The 18,409-nt window shown below is 46.0% G+C and overlaps 1 protein-coding gene across 2 annotated transcripts in view; it reads left to right on the top strand.

Annotated features, from left to right (window-relative positions):
- Positions 1 to 18,409, top strand: part of RAD51C (RAD51 paralog C) — a 581,015-nt gene that overhangs the window by 382,440 nt on the left and 180,166 nt on the right. The window contains exon 9 of one of the 2 annotated variants that reach the window (XM_078679854.1): positions 12,766 to 14,172. The exons of the other annotated variant lie outside the window; for it this stretch is intronic. Coding sequence (XP_078535980.1) covers positions 12,766 to 12,873 — 108 coding nt within the window. The 3' untranslated portion in view covers positions 12,874 to 14,172. Of the gene's footprint in view, positions 1 to 12,765; positions 14,173 to 18,409 lie in introns of those variants that run through there. 2 annotated transcript variants of the gene reach the window in all.

The following is an 18,409-nucleotide window of genomic DNA, read 5'->3' as shown; positions in this document are numbered from 1 at the left end:
TCATTCTTTACCCTTATTACTTCTCTGAATCCTCCCCCATCCGATCTAACTAGAAGCTGTCAGAGGCGCTTTTGTTTTGCACTCCTTGGGCTGTCCATTGGCCTCACATCACTGAGTCATAAGTGCAATGGCCACGGGCTTCCCCTTCTCCGGGCTTTGTAGCGCTAGCCAATGGCCGTGAGGCCCAAAGGAGTAATCCCAGGGAAGGCAGCTCTCCTTGCCTTGATCACAGCATTGGCTGTGAAGACTAGGGTAGCAGGGCCCCTCTCCCTGGGCCACAGTTCTAGACCATGGCCGCGAGGCCCAGTGGAGGAGGCAGGATCATGGTTGCAAGGCCAAAGCAATCGGATTAACCACTATTGGGCCTCACAGCGCTAGATAATGGCTGTAAGGCCTGGGAAGAAGCACCCCCCCCCCCCTCCTTCACTGGCTTCCCAGCTCTAGGCCATGGCTGCGATGCCCGGGGATTGTGGCCACCTCTTTTGGGATTCAAAGAGCTGTTCCATGTCTGTGTAATTGAGGTCATGTCATAAGCCTAGCCATCAATGGTGCAGCAGGTGCAGTGGTACCACACACAAGGGTATTGGGTGCTGAATGCTTCCAAATTATGGCTGTACTTTACTGTGGAGGTAGTCGACGAGGCAAAAGGAGGAGGCTGTTAGTTTGCATTTTAGCCCATGGCAAAATTGCAGTGCCACTGGATCCTCTTTCATGGGCCTTGCAGCTGTGTTCTGGTGATGTGAGGCTCAGGGCAGAGGATGCCCTTCCCTGAGCCTTGCAGTGCAGGACCATGGCGGCAGGCCCAAATGAAGAAGTCCCTCTCAGGGATATAGCCTTCAATAATGCAGCAGGTGCAGTGGTAATTGGGCCCACAGTACTCAAATTATGGCTCTGTTTTGGACTGTTTGCCTGCAGAGGGGTGACCCAGTTACCCCCCCATGGCACCATTGCTGCACTACTTGCCCCTCTCCGCTTGTCTTTGCAGCAATGACCTACTGCTGTGAGGCCACCATTTGTTAACAAGGTAACTGGAAGCCAAAACTTGCGGCATGGGTGGTGACGTATACAGGCGACTTTGCTCTTAGAGATACTAAAAAAGGAAGAATGTAAGACCAGAGAATAAAACTGCCCTAGACCCTGTGTAAAGTCTTTTCATTCAGATAATGCCCAATCAGTCCATGATCTAATGGCAGATAAGTAGACAAAGGGACGGGCAGTACATGATTTTCCCACAGTCATACAACTTGACCAAGTAGGAGCGAACCTAGGGGCATATTATTAAGCAGGGCGATAGGCAATTATCGCCGATTTGGCGGCCGTTTTCGGACGCTAAGCGGCGATAATTCTATCGCCCTATTATCAAGCTGTCGCTAACTGATGTTAGTGACAGCTTTTAGGCGATAGCGATTCAAAAAGGGGGGGTGATGATGGACAGCGTATCTGAATTAAGCAGAACACTCCTACCCAGTCAAAAGATCAGGGCTTGATCCATCACCGTTTTTTAGCTCACTGCACCATCCCAGTTACGAACCTGGCTACATGCAAATTAGTCTGACTCTGGCCCAGTGCATCATGGAAACAGGGCAGACCAAACTACCAAGCCAATTCTTTACTGGAAAGGAAACAAGCTTCCGGGGACCGGTTTCTGGCATTACAGCCGTCTTCGGCCCGGCTTGCTTGAATCCTGATGGTGCAGTGAGCAAGGGACTCACATCTGAGCATACCCTTCCACACTTGTGGTGGCCAAAACGATTCAAAAAGGGGGGTGGTGATGGACAGAGTATCTGAATTAAGCAGAACACTCCTACCCAGTCAAAAGATCAGGGCTTGATCCATCACCGTTTTTTAGCTCACTGCACCATCCCAGTTCAGAACCTGGCTACATGCAAATTAGTCTGACCCTGGCCCAGTGCATCATGGGAACAGGGCAGACCAAACTACCAAGCCAATTCTTTACTGGAAAGGAAACAAGCTTCCGGGGACCGGTTTCTGGCATTACAGCCTTCTTCCGCCCGGCTTGCTTGAATCCTGATGGTGCAGTGAGCAAGGGACTCACATCTGAGCATACCCTTCCACACTTGTGGTGGCCAAAACGATTCAAAAAGGGGGGTGGTGATGGACAGAGTATCTGAATTAAGCAGAACACTCCTACCCAGTCAAAAGATCAGGGCTTGATCCATCACCGTTTTTTAGCTCACTGCACCATCCCAGTTCAGAACCTGGCCACATGCAAATTAGTCTGACCCTGGCCCAGTGCATCATGGGAACAGGGCAGACCAAACTACCAAGCCAATTCTTTACTGGAAAGGAAACCAGCTTCCGGGGACCGGTTTCTGGCATTACAGCCGTCTTCGACCCGGCTTGCTTGAATCCTGATGGTGCAGTGAGCAAGGGACTCACATCTGAGCATACCCTTCCACACTTGTGGTGGCCAAAACGATTCAAAAAGGGGGGTGGTGATGGACAGAGTATCTGAATTAAGCAGAACACTCCTACCCAGTCAAAAGATCAGGGCTTGATCCATCACTGGTGCTTGATCAAGCCCGGATCTTTTGACTGGGTAGGAGTGTTCTGTTTAACTCAGGTGCTCCAATCCGAGCTGCTGGTTTGGGTGAGGGCGGGCAAATGGAGCCGGAAAGGGTGAAGGGCTACACGAGCTACTCCCGGGGTCTCCGCGAGCTACCGGTAGCTCGCAATCGACCGGTTGGAGACCCCGGGTCTAAACACACACGCGGGTTCTCATAGACTTTCAATGGGAACGCAAAGTGTAGAAACTAGTTGATTTTGGACCTTCCTGGTGGACTATGGGAATACCCAGTTAAAGTAGGACACTTGGATAGTTATTACCCACAGGAGCACCGGAGTACTCGAGTTACCTCACCCAGGGAAGCCGGGTGCATAGGTGTCAAGTCGTGTCGGGTTTCGTCGTCGAATCCTATGGAGAGCTGCAAGAAGATGCTGCAGTCGACCAGGAGGAAGATGTCCGGGTGGATCCAAGGGTGGATCGAGGAAGTGAAGAACCCGAAAGCAGAGGGGACAGAGTCTGGGTCACTAGCCAGTGACCAGGAAGGAACCAGGCGATGTCTGGATGCAATCAGGTGATGTCAAAAAGCTTGTCTCTGCAGCCACGTGGACCAGGAGGCGTCGACGACAACCAGGAGCTGGATACGGACTGTCCCACGAATGATCTCGCTGTTGGCGGTGTCGGCTTCCGGATTGGAGTCAACAAGCCTTGGCAAAGGCAACCCATGCAGGATGTGAAGATCGGCTTCTTGTACAGACCAGCAAGCTCTGTGAGGCTTCCCTTTTGCAGGAAAGCAGGAGCAAGCCCAGAGCAACCAGGCAAGCAGCGTTGATTCAAAATGGAGTCTTCAAGATGGCCACTAGCCAGCGGGCTAGCAACCGCGAAGACGCTTCGAGAGAAAATGCAAGAGCAGGCCCCACATGGCACTCGTGGAGTGTGGAGGGCTGAGCTTCGGTGCACTTACGACTCGGTGTTGGGGCTTCTCAAGTCCCAATGCACAACTTCGAGGACGCCACACAAGCTGCACAGTTTAGCAAAGAGCAAAATGGCCAGGTGTCCGGTCCCCGTCTCTCGTGTCTGCCATGGGTCTCAGCTTTGCTGGAGGTGTGGGTCGGGGTCGGAAAAGTCTGGAAGTCCAGTCCTGTGAAGCAGAGTCGTCTGGATCCTTCGGGAACGTCGACAAGGCAAACCGGCAATTCACTAGGTGGTGCCTGTTTGCACAGGGTGGTCACTCCTTGACCAAAAGGGAGATTCTTCAGTCTTCTAGTTGCAGTAGAATGTCGAAGGTCCAGAGTTTCGTATCAGTTTCAGTTCAGGATAATCTAAAGTCTCTAGACTCAGCTCCTAGCTTTATACGAATTAAAGGGGCTGGATTTCCTGCTAGGTCCCTCCTATGGGTGGGACCAGGGAAGGGGGTGATTACACCCCTTTCCCTTTGTCCAGTTTCACCCCAGAGCTGGGGCTGGAGTGCCCCAGCAACTGGTTTGAACCGGACTATGCATGGGACACCTTGTGTGCCCCAGGCAGTGTCTCATTCCTTTCAACACACTCTGCCCCAATACACTATAGCCTATCTGGGGAGGTGCTAGCACCTCCCAAGGCAGGAAAACTATTGTCCAGGCCTCCCTTGCTGGAAGGGCTCCCAGCTGCAGGAGGTCAGACTAGTGTCTGTGGCAACAGCATCCATTTTGTGATGCTGAGGCTCTGTTGAACTTTAACCGGGTAAAGCTACAACTACATGTCTTCTCCCTCTAGAAGGGTGGAATGCTACCCCGCCGCCGGAACTGGCGGGGGGGGGGGGGTAGTATTCCAAAGCGTATGACACCTTACACGACATGTTTTGATAAAGCCAAACCAAAGTTAGCAATAACTAAATTCCGTCCCCAACATGGGACAGAGACAGCTTTATTAGCAGTGACTGAGGAGGCCAGCACAGTTTTGAACCAGGGAGGAAAAGCGACCATCATACTATTAGATCTTAGCGCCTCGTTCGACACGGTTAACCATGCCACTTTATTACACCGTCTTAGTGGCATGGGAATGTCGGGCTCGGCACTGTTATGGCTCACCTCCTTCCTAGAGGAACGCTTCTTCCAAGTTTTTGAAGGGGAAGCTACCTCCGCCAAACAGCCTCTCAGCTGTGGGGTGCCTCATGGCTCTGCCCTGAGCCCCACACTTTTTAATGTCTATATGAGGCCCCTTGCACAGATCGTCCATCCATTTGGCGTCCGTATTGTCACCTATGCAGACGACACTCAGCTTGTGGTATCTTTGAACAATGCTGAGGGGTCGTCTAGCACTCTGAGCCCATGTCTTGAGGCTGTCGTCAGATGGATGGAACTTTCCTGTCTTAGATTAAACGGGGAAAAGACGGAAGTCATGCTGTTGGGTAACCCCTCACCTACCATCCTGACCCCCATCTGGCCTTCCTGTCTAGGTCCCCCCCCTCCCCCCAAACCCCAGATAAAGAGCCTGGGAGTTTGGCTAGACAGTTCACTTGATTTCACTGTCCAGGCTACTAAGACTTCTGCCATGTGCTTCGGACTTATGAGAATGCTCCGGAAGGTTCTCCCTCTATTGCTGTTCCAGGCGAGGAGAGTCATGGTCCAGGCCCTGATTCTCTCACGCCTGGACTACGGCAATGCACTTTACCTTGGAGCCCACCTTGCTACAATTACCAAACTCCAGGTTACTCAAAATTGTGCGGCCAGACTACTTTTTCAGATTCCTCGTTGGCAGTCGGCCAAACCTGCCCTGAAGAAGTTGCATTGGCTCCCGGTAGCGTCCAGGATACAATTTAAATCTATGTGCCTGGTCCAGAAGGCTCTTCGTAAGTCAGGTCCATCCATCATGTTCCCCTTGGTCACTCCATACCTCCCTTCTAGAGCTCTCCGCTCCAGTGTGCTACATCTGGCCACCACCACAAAAGTAAAAAAATCCCGCTGGGGTGGTCGTTCCTTTTCGCACAACGCTGCAAGGTTGTAGAACGCTCTTCCGTTGGTCTTGAAAGAAAATAACAACCCGACAGCTTTTAGAAAGCTATTAAAAACGCATTTGTTTGCAAGAGCGTAGCGCCCTGCCCTGCCGCCTGAATGGTTCTAGCTAAAGCGCTGCGAGGCCACAGGGTAGTTACGCGCTACATAAGTTTAATTTTCATTTCATTTCATTTCAATAACCGCGAGGATTATAATGCACTTAAGAGAAAAGGGTATGGCTCTATCATAGAATAGCTGTAAGGACATGGTTCCGAAAGCTGCAGACAGGCTCAGCTCATGCTAGAGCACCATCTCACATAAAACCAAGCACTCTGCCTCCAGGATTGTTAAGGCCTGCCGTAGGAGTGACTTATAGGTATATATGTGTCTATATATAATGGTAGGTATAGGAATACTATACCTAAGTAAGGGGTGATTACACGACCTTGCCCCAGCTGAGTGATCAGCCAGTTGTGTCAATTTGGATGGCCAGCCAGGGGTGGCATAATTCATGCTGCAGCCCCTGGTAGGCCTTGGATGCACCTATGCCCTGGGTACCTATGGTACACTATACAGGGGCTCACAAAGGTGACCCAATACCCAATTGGATATGTACCTAAAGTACATGGTATGAATTTAGAGAGAACAGCTGGGCTGTGGGTCTGATTAGCAGGCCCACAGCCACACTAGAGTCGAAAAACCAGTGGATCAGAGCAAAAAGTGGGGGTGAACATAGGAAGCAGACCCTACTCTCCTACACACACCAGCACCCAAAGGGTTAAAGGTGATGGTAGGCCGAATAGATAGCCAGTTCAGGGTTCATTGTCCTTAGTCTGTTTTCATTCTACACTCTGAAACAGACCCTCAGCCAGCTACACACTCTTAGACCTATTTTTTCAGACCCACAGTTATTCGTTGTTTTTCTCATAGGCCGAATAGATAGCCAGTTCAGGGTTCATAAGAATGTTGATATCCTGGTTTTGAGATGCCAAATAAGACAGGCAGTGGCATTTTACGCATGTCAAAGTCGATAGAGAAGTTTTTCCATAGGTGGAAAAATAAAAGGTCATAGTGTAATCCAAACTAAATTGAATCAGTGCATTGTTTTATCAGTATGTTTAAGTAGCTGTCAGTGTGAGGTAAAGGTATATTCAAGGTCCCACTTGTGTTTGGAGTGATAGGTTGGTGTTGAGATGGATACCAACATTGCTTATGACCTTAGCTGTGGATGGAAGGGGTGGCATAAACAAAAATATGTGAGTCAGGAACGAGGTGTTTTGGGCGTTAGCATCACTTTTTTTTTGTGGGATTTATCTTCAGGAAGTTTGAAGACATCCACTTGTGTATTTATGTAAGGCAGTTGGTCAAAGTCTTTCCATCTTTTGTAATGTTCATATTTTACTCCAATTAGACAATTGAAATATGATTTCTGAGTGTCGTCCACATACATATAGGAATAAGCACCTAGGTGTTGTAGGGGAGTGAAGTAAAAAAGCAGTTGGGGCAGGATTGACCTCTGTGGGATTCCATAATTCCTTTGCTTAGGTATGGAATCTAAAGTTGGTAACTTTGCCATCTGCTGACAGTCAGGTAGAAATTTGAAATCAATTTGATGACTTAGCGGCCCAGCACCAGCCCCATTCAACTAGGGATTTTTCAGGATGGAATGAACTATAGTATTGAAAGCTGCTAATAGATCTAAAAGTACAATTGCCCCAGCACCCTCATTGTTGACCTGACAATAAAGGTTGTACTAAACTGATAGGATCACCACTTCCTTGCTGCGTCCTGACCGGAATCCTGCTTTGAAGGTATCCAAAAGGTAATCTACGCAGCTGTTTATAGACTAGTTTTGCCAAAAGTTTGCCAATAAATGCTGAGCGATAGCCCGAAATTCTTGATCTTGTGGGCTCTGTTTTTTCAAGATGTTTCAGAATTGCAGTTTTCCATGCAATAAGTGAAAATAACTTGTTTTAAGGACACTTAAATAAGTCCAGCAGTTGAATGCAGACGAAAAGAAAGAAGACGTTTCATGAAATTAATTTAGCTTGGCATGAGCAGTCGTACAACAACTTGTAACAACAGCCTCAAGATCAACCTCATCAATTGGAGTAATACAGATTAACCCCTTGCACGCTGATGACGGAACCGCTCCGTCATCAGCTGCGGGTGCGCTGTGCTGATGACGGAGCGGTTCCGTCATGGCCCGCCCCGCTCGATAGAACGCTCATGCGCGGCGCGAATTCCGCGCCTGCGCTGAGGGTTCTATTGAGCAGGGCGGGACATGACGGAACCGCTCCGTCACCAGCATAGCTCAACCGACGCTGGTGACGGAGCGGTTCCGTCACCAGCATGCGGCCTCCGCGCGGCCGCCCCGCCCCTTAGCACTGCGGCGGAATAGCCGCCGCAGTGAAGGGGTTAAAGAATCGGCTGTTTGGATGTTGTTACTTGACAGAGGAAGGTTTTCAGGTGCAGGAATTTTCCTACCTAGATATTGACACATTATTTTAAACTTGCTGAAGAACGATTGATCAAGAACAATCGACCCATTAACCAAGATAAAGGTAGTTGAAGAAGATCTTAGTTGTGATTTATTATGGAATAATCCAAAAGGTTCAAAGTTTGGAAGATGTGATCAGAATTAGTTTTTCTTGGCTTTCCGGAGTTTAAGTTTATAGGTGGCAGCTATGTTGGTGTTCTGTTTTTTTATTATATTATCTACACCAATGTGTTCATACTATGTGCACTTACAGTTTGAGAGGTTTCAATTCTTTGGTGAACCAAAGATTTTTGTATTCTACATTGTTGTATCCCAAGAACCTCTTTTAAGATGTTTGCTCTGCTGAGAAAACGGAAAGTGATGGGAGATTGCTTGAATTTGGCACTGGTCTGTACTTGGCTGGAACTCTAGTCCATATTTTTTGTATTTACTGTGTTAGGACTATTCGGGAAAAGTCCTATGAAAAACAGTTGTGCTCTTGCTCAGATAAGAAGAGTCCAGCTATGTCATGTCTCCTCTTGACAGAAACACAAGCAAGCCCAGACCAGTCACAGCCTTGTTAGACCTCCAAGGTGAGTTGCAGACTGCGTCCTGTGACCCAGTGAGCTACCTGGACCACATCTAGGCATACCTGTTGACTTCATTCATTTCATTAGGGTCCCCTTTACGATCACTGGCAATCATGTTACCTTGGTTCCCCTTTACAATCACTGGCAATCATGTTACCCCTTTACGATCATTGGCAATCATGTTACCTAGGTTCCCCTTTACGATCATTGGCAATCATGTTACCTAGGTTCCCATTTACGCCACATTAGCAATCACCTTACCTTTGTTCCCCTTAGCCACACTGGAAGTCACCTTACCTAGGTTCCTTTTTACGATCACTGCCAATCATGTTACCAAGGCTGCCCTTTTCGCCACATTGGCAACCACCTTACCTAGGTTCTGCTTGTAACATGAATTGGTAATGTTTAGAGAGAACCTTTCTATAGTAAAAGGACAATCTATTTAAATTCCAGTCACTTTTGCAGGAATATTTGAATTTTTAGTCTGTCTATTCTGCATGGGACGATGGTTTATTAGTGTATCTGCCACAGGAAGGACACACTGTTGGCAATAGTTGGGCCTACACTGTTCCAATAGAAGCACATTGGTTCTGCCTTTATCTCTTTTTGCGTGCTTCACTAATAGGCATAACTTCCCCACTCTTACCTAATCCTTCCCTCTTTCCCATCACTGTTCCGATTTGTGGCTTTTTATTCATGCAGGCTAAACCATAACATGTAAAGCGACCCTTAAAGCTTCATAAGGGGCTTTTGTGGTGAACGGAAACTGTGATTCCATTACTACCAAATCGTTGTATGCCTTGGGTTTTCTGTGGGGACTGGAAAAAATAAAGTCGATACCAGTGCATTTATGGTAATTTCAGAAGATGAGCAGCTAGACGCGCTGTGTATAAGCAGACACGTAGAAACTGAAGCTCATTCAGTCAGCCGAATCTAATTCAATGCACTAGAAACCACTCTGCCCAAAGCTACCCTGCATCTGTTGCTAGCCAAGAGAAGGAACAGTAGGCAGGGGAGAGGAGGAGACGTTAAGTCTCACAATGCAGCTCTACATTTACAGAAATGTCCAGCGCTGTCCTATGGGCTATAAACATAGGAGCACAAGCAGATTTGACAGTGTCAGAGTGTTTTTTAAAAAAAAAAGTGTGTGTGTGTGTGTGTGTGTGTCTGTCTGTCTGTCTGTCTGTCTGTCTGTCTGTCTGTCTGTCTGTCTGTCTGTCCTGTATTGTGCACAGAGCGAGTTGCATATGTAACTAAAGAAGAAACATTAAATCCTTGCTTCTACTGTTGCTCAGGGTGCCTCCTTTCTGGATGAGGTGTGAATGATAAGATGAAGAGCAAAACTTTAATTTAGCTGTACGTGGTCTGCTTCGTGTCAGATATGGGCAGATGTGTATTGAGGAAGTCTCCATTTTGTGATGCAGATAGTACATTTGTAACCCTACATAGGAGTAGCTATACGCAGGTACTGGGCCATACCTAGGCCCTCAATTATTGGGTTTTGGCTCAGGACAGCACAGTGAGTCACCTTGCGGTGCTGCCCTACATCAAAGTGAAAGGGCAGGAATTCACCATATCTTTTCAATACAGTGCATTCCTGTCCTTTCCCTCTGCACTGTTGCTGTTTCGGCAGCCTAGCACCAACACAGGCACCCTTGCACCATGGTGCAAGGGTGCCTGGGTTGTAGGCAAGATTGTTTTTGTGCAGTAAGGGGCACATTCCTGTACAAAAACAATCCTGGGAGGCTTTATCCTCTTTCCATGTGAGCACACATGAAATAAGAAAACAAAAGTAGAAATAAAGTTATTTTTTCTTGCTATGCCTCACCTCGGGAGGTGTAAGGTTTTGGCACATCCCAGGTTTACATAGGGGTATATTTACAAGGGGGTAGCGCCACCAGAACATCACTTTTAGCGACATTATGGTGGCGCTATGTCCTTCATATTTACAAAGCGGTGTTAAAACACTTTTTGTGGCTTAATGTCGCCTTGTAAATACAGCTCCTTTTCACGCATTACTTAGCATAAAAGGGGCGTGGAATAGGTGTTGCTGTGGGCGTTCCACTGCAACACCCATTACGTTTCGATGCTGCCCTAGATTTACAAGGATGTGTAAATCTGAGGCAGCGCCACAAATGAACACCATTTTAGAGCAGACGTTAGAATGGCGAAATATTTTTATTTCTCCTGGTTTTTTTGTGCTTTTTCTATGTGTGCTGCAGAATGCAGCACATATAAGAAGAGCAAAACTCCATTTTTGATTGTTTATGTGCAGGAAGGTGGCTCTTGCTACATATAAACAGTCATTAAATAATGATGATTTGCTACTTCTATGTGTGCTGCATTCTGCAGCACACATAGAAGTCTCAAATAGCTATTATGGATTGCTTATGTGCAGAAAGGGACACTTTGGTGCAAGGGTGCCTGCGTTGGCGCTAGGCAGCTCATTTTAGCACCAGTGCTAGGGAGCACATAAGGGTGCGCCCGTGCAACCCTGCGTATTGGAAAGGTTGAAGCGCAGTGCTGCCAAATTTGGCACAGCTCTGCCCTATGTTTTTTTTAATCTGAGGACGCGTCAACATCCATGGGTGTTGATGGGAACACTCACCGCAACGCCTTCTGAGCGCAGAGTAAGGCAACACAGTGATTTGAAATGCCTTACTCCATATCTAAGACGCCATTCAAAGCCATGCAAAGTGGCCTTGCATGTCCTCATAGATATGCCTTCAAGGTTTGTGCCGAAGCGTCACAAAAAGTAACGCTCCAGCGGCGCGAGGGGCTCATAAATATACCCTCAATTTTATTTACACATGTTAAAATCATATTTGAAACCCTGCATCCCTATCAAGACTGTTGGGAAACGGGCCTTAGGCAGACAAAAGGGACAAAAGAATGGGACCGGTTTTGGCAGGATATACCTGAAGCTTTACGAAGCATCCCCCAAAGAGAATCAGTATATAAAATCATGTTTCAGTGGTGGCTTACATTGACATGCCGTCATAAAATGATCCCTACAGCCTCAACCCTCTGCTGGAGATGAGCAAAGGCACCTCCCATATGGTGCACTCATACAAACATACTGGAAAGAAATACTGGGCCATATTAAGGTACCCTAGGATACCTGATCCAGGCACACCCACTCGGGATCCTCTTGGGCATACTGCCATCTAATATGACTGGTGTAACCAGCTCAGAGAAGACACTAATTCGCCATATGACAGGAGGGGCCAAACAACGTATTTCACTTTGCTGGAAAAGGAAGGAGACCCCTCCTGAGTCCCTCCGGTTCCTCAAAATGTGGCAAGTGCTTGCCAAGGAAAAGATTACCTGCACGTAAGAAATTCATACGCAGTTGGCAACCACTAATTGCTTGCATCATAAAGCTGGAATTTCTTTGCTTTATACCCAACTGTTCCATGCCTTGCAATTCTTTGTATGGCCCCAAAGAGAGGGAACTCCTCCCCACAGAACCTAGCTGGAACCCTTTCCTGGACTGGCGAGGGATGGCAGTGCAGGCCCCCATGCCTATGGAAGTGGTGGGACAGCAAGGGGAACACTTCCACCCACGACCCCGCACTAATCCAGATCAACCACTTTTTCCCTCGCCGATAAACTGGGCTCGTTACACTCAACACAATGGGATACAACCCAGGCCCCCTATACTTTACAGTGAAACAATGACTCTCGCCCCCCTCCCCATCATTCAGTCCTCCCCTATTGTTCCCATTTCTATGTTGAAACCAATTGTGCTACCCCTCTACGCGATTGATAGCACAAGGCCCGAAGCACCACATGTATGTCTCTTCTGGAACGCAATTTTACATTGTACTCGCCTTGTACGTCAGATGATTTAATTTGTTATTGTTATTACACCAGTAAAAATCAGTTAAAAACTTTACAACAAAAAATCCTATTTGGGATGTTTCAGATATGCATCCGGGACCAAACACAGTAATGCACATGGTTAGTATTGCACGCTCGTGTCTGTTAATTGACTGCCTGAGAGAATAGTAGGGAAGCTTTGTCCGTAGGGAGGTCAGACTAAGACTTGCTGTAGGCTACAATTGAAATCTGCCCTTCAGCTCACTGTGAACGCACCATTATTGAATCTTTCTCCTTACCTTGGATGTATATTAATACATCTGCCCGATGTTACCATATTTCATAAAACTAAAGTTTGTCTACTTTTTCTCCCAGCCTCAGGGTTTTCGGGATACCCAAGCTACTGTGCCGCACATCGCACCCCCCAGCATGGAAACGAACCCTCGCAAGCGTCCGCGGATCGAAGACGAAGATTTGCACTGAGTGGACATGTGCGGTTTCATTAACAGTTTTCGTTACTGAACTGATCAGACATTCTGACCACTCAAACAGAATACAGGGCCATCCAGTATTCCTGGGAACCTGGGTGTATATATAGTACAGTAAGGACAATGGTTCCCCCAGAGAAAACTCTGATCCTCTGAGCCTGTGCTTCCTAGGCAATACATATTTACAGACTTAAACTAATGAAGGAACAGTTATTTAATTACTGTACATGATGCTAAATAATTTGGCAAGGAGTTGATGGTGCATTGATGGTAATCTGGACAGGAAGTTGACAAAAGGTGTGCAAAATGTACAAAACAAATAATGTTGACTTATTTTCTAATACGGAGTCTATGTTTCAGAAATCAAGAAGACACTGAGTTCAATGGCTCACAGTAACCACAGGGCTCGAGTCGGGATACCACGCGGGTGGACAGCGTCCCCCCCCTTATTTTACCGGGTAGACGCCGTCCCCCCTGCAAAGATGCCCTTGCTGAGGAATAACGTGTGTATTTTTGCCATTAACTGAATGCAGACGGTGCACAGAAGACGAGTGCACGCTACACCTACCTCTGCAACAGAGACTGCCTTTCAAACGGGAAAGCTGTACACAATAAGCAGTACACAATGGTCACACTGAAATGGCATGATACAGGATTCAGGCGCAGTGTCACCTAGATGGTGATAACATAATACAGAGAATAAAATCTCTCGAGCGTGAGCACAGGTGGGTGCAAGAGGCATCCTGTTTCCTTTTTGACTCACATCAGTGAGCTGTCAAGGTGGGTTGACGTCCTAATATTTGCTGGCTCCCTTGTGATTGCCATATGGATCCTCGAAAGCAATAAAGTATCTCCTGTCCTGATGCTGACCCCATCATTATTAATATGGGGTCGAAATGTCAGCATCATACTGATAACTGGCTTGGAATTCTATGTAGACATCGATAAATATAATGAAGAGATTTTTAGTCGTGACATTTAATGATATGAGACTCTTATATTTCCCTTTTTGAGGTCCAGCGTCTCTGGTCAAATGTTTTTACCTTTCGTGACGTCACTTCATGTTGTGACGTCACTTCCTGTCTTTGAGCGTCCCCCCACTTCTTTATTTAGGACTTGTGCCCTGAGTAACCATCTGTTAAAGTCAACATGAAATATGCCGAAGTTTGGACCCCTTTAAAACTATTTCTGTTTTTGATATGTCTGTATTTATGACGAACAACATTTATGTAAAAAGAATACCAGCAAATGTGTTAACTTTTGTGAATAATTTCTTATGTACCAAAAAAAGAAAGATGATTTGCCTTAGAAATACATATGTCAGTCACCTATGACATTGTAATTCTGAACTGTGAAATATTAATTTTATTTAGAATACATATAATGTTCATTTTCGATTCCTGGGCTATTTTAAAAAAAAAGATGTATATGATGATTTGATGCTGCAGAAAAAAGCAAAACTATTTCAGTGAACCGCTCTGTGACCAGCTGGCTGCTCCAGAGCAAACTTAGGAGTCAGTCATTCATAATTGCATCAAGTACCAAGAAATAATTCCTGGTACATTTTACTTGTGGTGAGAAGTTACTACCTCTATGGTCCTGATGAAGACTCGTGTGGAATTATTTTATGGGGGGTCGAAACGAAACTCACTGCTATGTCGACTTTAACAGATGGTTACCGTGGTCCATTGGACTTGTACTGCAATTCTGTGTTTGTTTAAAAAATCAAGAGGATATTAATTCAACATTATTTGTTTTTGTAAATTTCACGCACCTTTTGTTTAATTCTTGCACAAATCGCCATCATTGTGCCATCTTTGGAGCACATACTTGTCATAATGTTTATTTTGCATCATCATGTAGTGTAATTACGTACCTGTTTCTTCATTGTTGTAAATCTGTATAAATGTATTTCCTAGAAAGAACAGGTTCAGAGTTTCCTCCAAGGAAACCATTGTCCATGCTAAAACCCTACCAGGTAGGCCCTATGCTTGAAGCGGCCCCAAAAATCGGTGCTGATCCTTGCATTCAGTTCACGTTCCATGTTCCTTGGCAAGAGGTTAAATGAATTCTTGTTTAAACTGGAAAAGCACAACTTTGCAAAACGCGTACTTTGAAAAAACTCAACGGATATTGTTGGTTTGCTAGAGCAGTGTATAAACATTAAAACATAATTTATTTTTAGGTATGATTTTTTTTGTAAATAAAAATAAGTGCCATTAGACATTACAAGTAGCTAGCATTTGTTCATTGCTTTCTCATATGATTGCTGAACCTAATTGAAGCTTTTGCATCACATGATATGTTGTGACTGTAAGCAAATATTGCTTTTTAGACGTGCTGCTTTTGTTTTTTTGGTACTGTTCATCTTGGTGCACTTGCCTTTCTCTATGGGACATTAGGTTGTTTAGTCTTTTCATCACTTCAGCAGAAGACCTATATATTTCAGGCAACCATCAAAGCACGCTTTGGCCTGCCACTCTGCGCCTTCCACCTGAGACATTGCTCGTTACAGTTTCTAAAAGTTTGAATATAACACTTTTCTTCATCGTGTCAAAACACCCTTGGAATCAACAAACTAGACTAAGGCCCTGATTACGAGTATGGCGGCCTTGAGATCGTTCTACAGTCGGTGGCAGTACAAACCCCTCCTCCTCTTTGGTCCGACTGCCCGATTACAAGGAGGACGGTGGGACAGCAACAACACCCTGCAACCGCCAGAATCTTGGATCCCGTGGCGGCGGCAGTGATGAAAGCGGCTCTGCATGGTGGCGGTGAGGATGCCGGCAATGCCAAGCTGTTCACGACTTGTATTTCCGCCAACCTTTTCATGGCAGGGACCCCACCAGGAAAAGTTCAGCAGAAAGGCTGAGGAAGGGGACCCAAATAGGGCCTCTGGGCGATTTTGCCCATTGGTCATTGTGGTTGGGTCAGACATATTGGGCCCTCTAATGGCTGCACAGTCATGCACGCACTGTGTGCCATGCACAACATGAAGCATGGCATCAGTGCGTGCACAATAATGCAGACACTGCAGTGCGGCAGCATTGCTTTCAGGCTCTCTCTGTTAGACACAAAAATGCTGCTTTGCAAGACCGCCGTCGGCACACCTCCAGGACAGTGGATAACTCGGAATGCAGCGTTCTCCACGCTGCCACCTGGCGGTCCGACCGCCAAGGTCATAATCAGAGCCTGAATATCTTTACAGGGTCACTATCTCTAGGAATCCATGGCTGCAGAGTCTGTGTCAGACCAACAAATCGTTCTCTCTACACATGCATAACGTTTAAATGAAGCTGTTCCTTCACAACACTCTTTTACTGCAGCGCGAAGAGTATAGCACGTACACTAGAATGTGTATAAAAAGTTGTGCTACATAAATTTAGTCTGAAAAATGACAAGGTCCTAAAGTATATTACATGTCAAAAAGGTATGTCAAAAAAGTTGTGCATTGCTAAGAAAACAGAATTTTCATGAATGGAAAGAAAAAAAGTGCACACACTTAAAGGGAAAAAATTGCCTCCACACTTATAGGAGTGTAGTAGGGTTTTCTGTGTTTCAGTCGCAGGGCGAAAATAGGAAAGCTGCATGGACATGGCTCTAGCGAATTAAATGCACAGCGATTAGCTGAAAAAGACACTAGAAGCAAAGGAGACACCAAGATGAACAGTAGCCCACAGTGAGGAAACGGTGGAGGTATCAAATGTAGACTGTGACTCAAGGGCTTAAAATATGGTGCAAGGAGTGTTTCGTGTGAAACAAAATGGTGCTGCTGTATGCATCCAGCTTACAAGAAGTGGTCCCTAGAGAAGGAAATGTGGAGGCTTAATGGAGGGTGCTGAGCTTAAATATATGCTCACTATCGGAAAAAACCTAAATGCTCCTACATATCACTGATTTGAGGGACCTTTGGCACCAAGGAGCATGAGGGGGGAGGTAAAGAGAATGTCTGTGTGCTACCCCTGAATTCACTGCTTAATTTGTAAAAATTGAAAAGAAAAAGCGCCAGGGCCCTTCTCAGGACACCACTGCAGCGTGCACCACTCTGTGCCCCTGCCAGTGCCGCCAGTGCCAGAATCAACACAAGTAACCATCTTATCCTAGAGCAGAGGTCTTCAATCTGCGGGGCGCGAGCCCCAGGCGGAACGTGGAGTCCTGGGAAGGGGGTTGCGCATACCCCAGCTTTACTTGTGCCTGCAATCCAAAGCCTTTGCTTTCCTTTTAGAAAAAGACAGCAGTGCTGGGATGGCTAATTTAGGGGCATATTATCAAGGGGGTTTATCCCTGCTTTTTTGGCTTTAAAAGCCAAGAAAGCGGAGATAAAATTATCTCCCTATTACCTAGCTGTCGCTAACACCAGTTAGCGACAGCTAGTAGGTGATAACGACCATCTTGGGCCCCGCTTTGCATGTCAGTGATATTTATCACTAATGACATGCAAAGTGGGCGTGCCAAGATGTTAGCGACTGGAAACAGTCGCTAACATCGCTATCTCCTATTACCAACTTTTGGAGATATTCGCGCTAAGCGCGAATATCTCCAAAAGCTAACACCTGCCCCTGAGCAGTTCTTAGCCATGTTATCCAATGGTAGGTGGATAACATGGCTAAGAGCATTAGCTCGGTAATGCATGAATATCGCTGACTTTTCAGCGATATTCATGCATTTCGGCCGATTTTTATCGCTTAGGAGATATACCTTGATAATAGCAAGGTTCCTAAGCGATAAAAATCGCTGCAGCTCAGCGCTAAACCAACATAGCGATAATTATCGCTAGTTGTTGGTAATATGCCCCACAGATGCTTATCAGCTGAAGGTCCATCAATTGAGTCTCTTGTGCTGTGAAATGTTTTCGTGCCAGGGTGCCTGCTTGCCTGAATGAAATGCAAATGTGACTATCAGTTAATCTGCAAGTGTAACGGGTGCTTGGGAGCTGGTTCTGGCTTTAATTGATCAAATCACTTCAAGCTTTGTGAGGACAGAGATTTGTTTTTTTGAGTCCTAGTGCAAAGAGTTAACAACTGAGCTGTGAGATCCATGAATTGGTGTTGAAGGGAAAGTTATGTAAAAACAAATTGCATTACATACACTCTGGTATTACTAATATCTACATTTTGGAAGCACCATTTAATTGTAAAACTATTTGCACATTTTGCAGCACTCTATGTTACTCTGTGTGTAATCCAAGTATAAAGTAATGACTTACATATTCATAATGCTGTCTGTCATAGGCTGTGACCTCGTAGCACTAAAAATACATGTCACAATTCTCCACTGCACCAATCAATATTTATTTCTGTGGCTCTCTGGTTACACACAGACCTCTGCAGTGCATTAACTAATAGAGGTTTCACAATGTACTACAGTACTACATTTAAAATGTATTTTTCATTTACACTGCCCATTATTTTATAAGTAGATACCTGATGGTGAAAGACCTAAAAAACGTACAGAATATTTTGGGGCTTATTTATGAGAGGCTTGCATTTCCAGGGCATCACTTTTTTTGACGCTCCGGCGGCGTAAGCGTC

The sequence above is a fragment of the Lissotriton helveticus genome, chromosome 3_1 (assembly GCF_964261635.1).
Source record: "Lissotriton helveticus chromosome 3_1, aLisHel1.1, whole genome shotgun sequence".
Taxonomy (NCBI): domain Eukaryota; kingdom Metazoa; phylum Chordata; class Amphibia; order Caudata; family Salamandridae; genus Lissotriton; species Lissotriton helveticus.
Note: the sequence above shows the minus strand (reverse complement) of the source record. Positions and strands in the feature narration are given on the sequence as shown.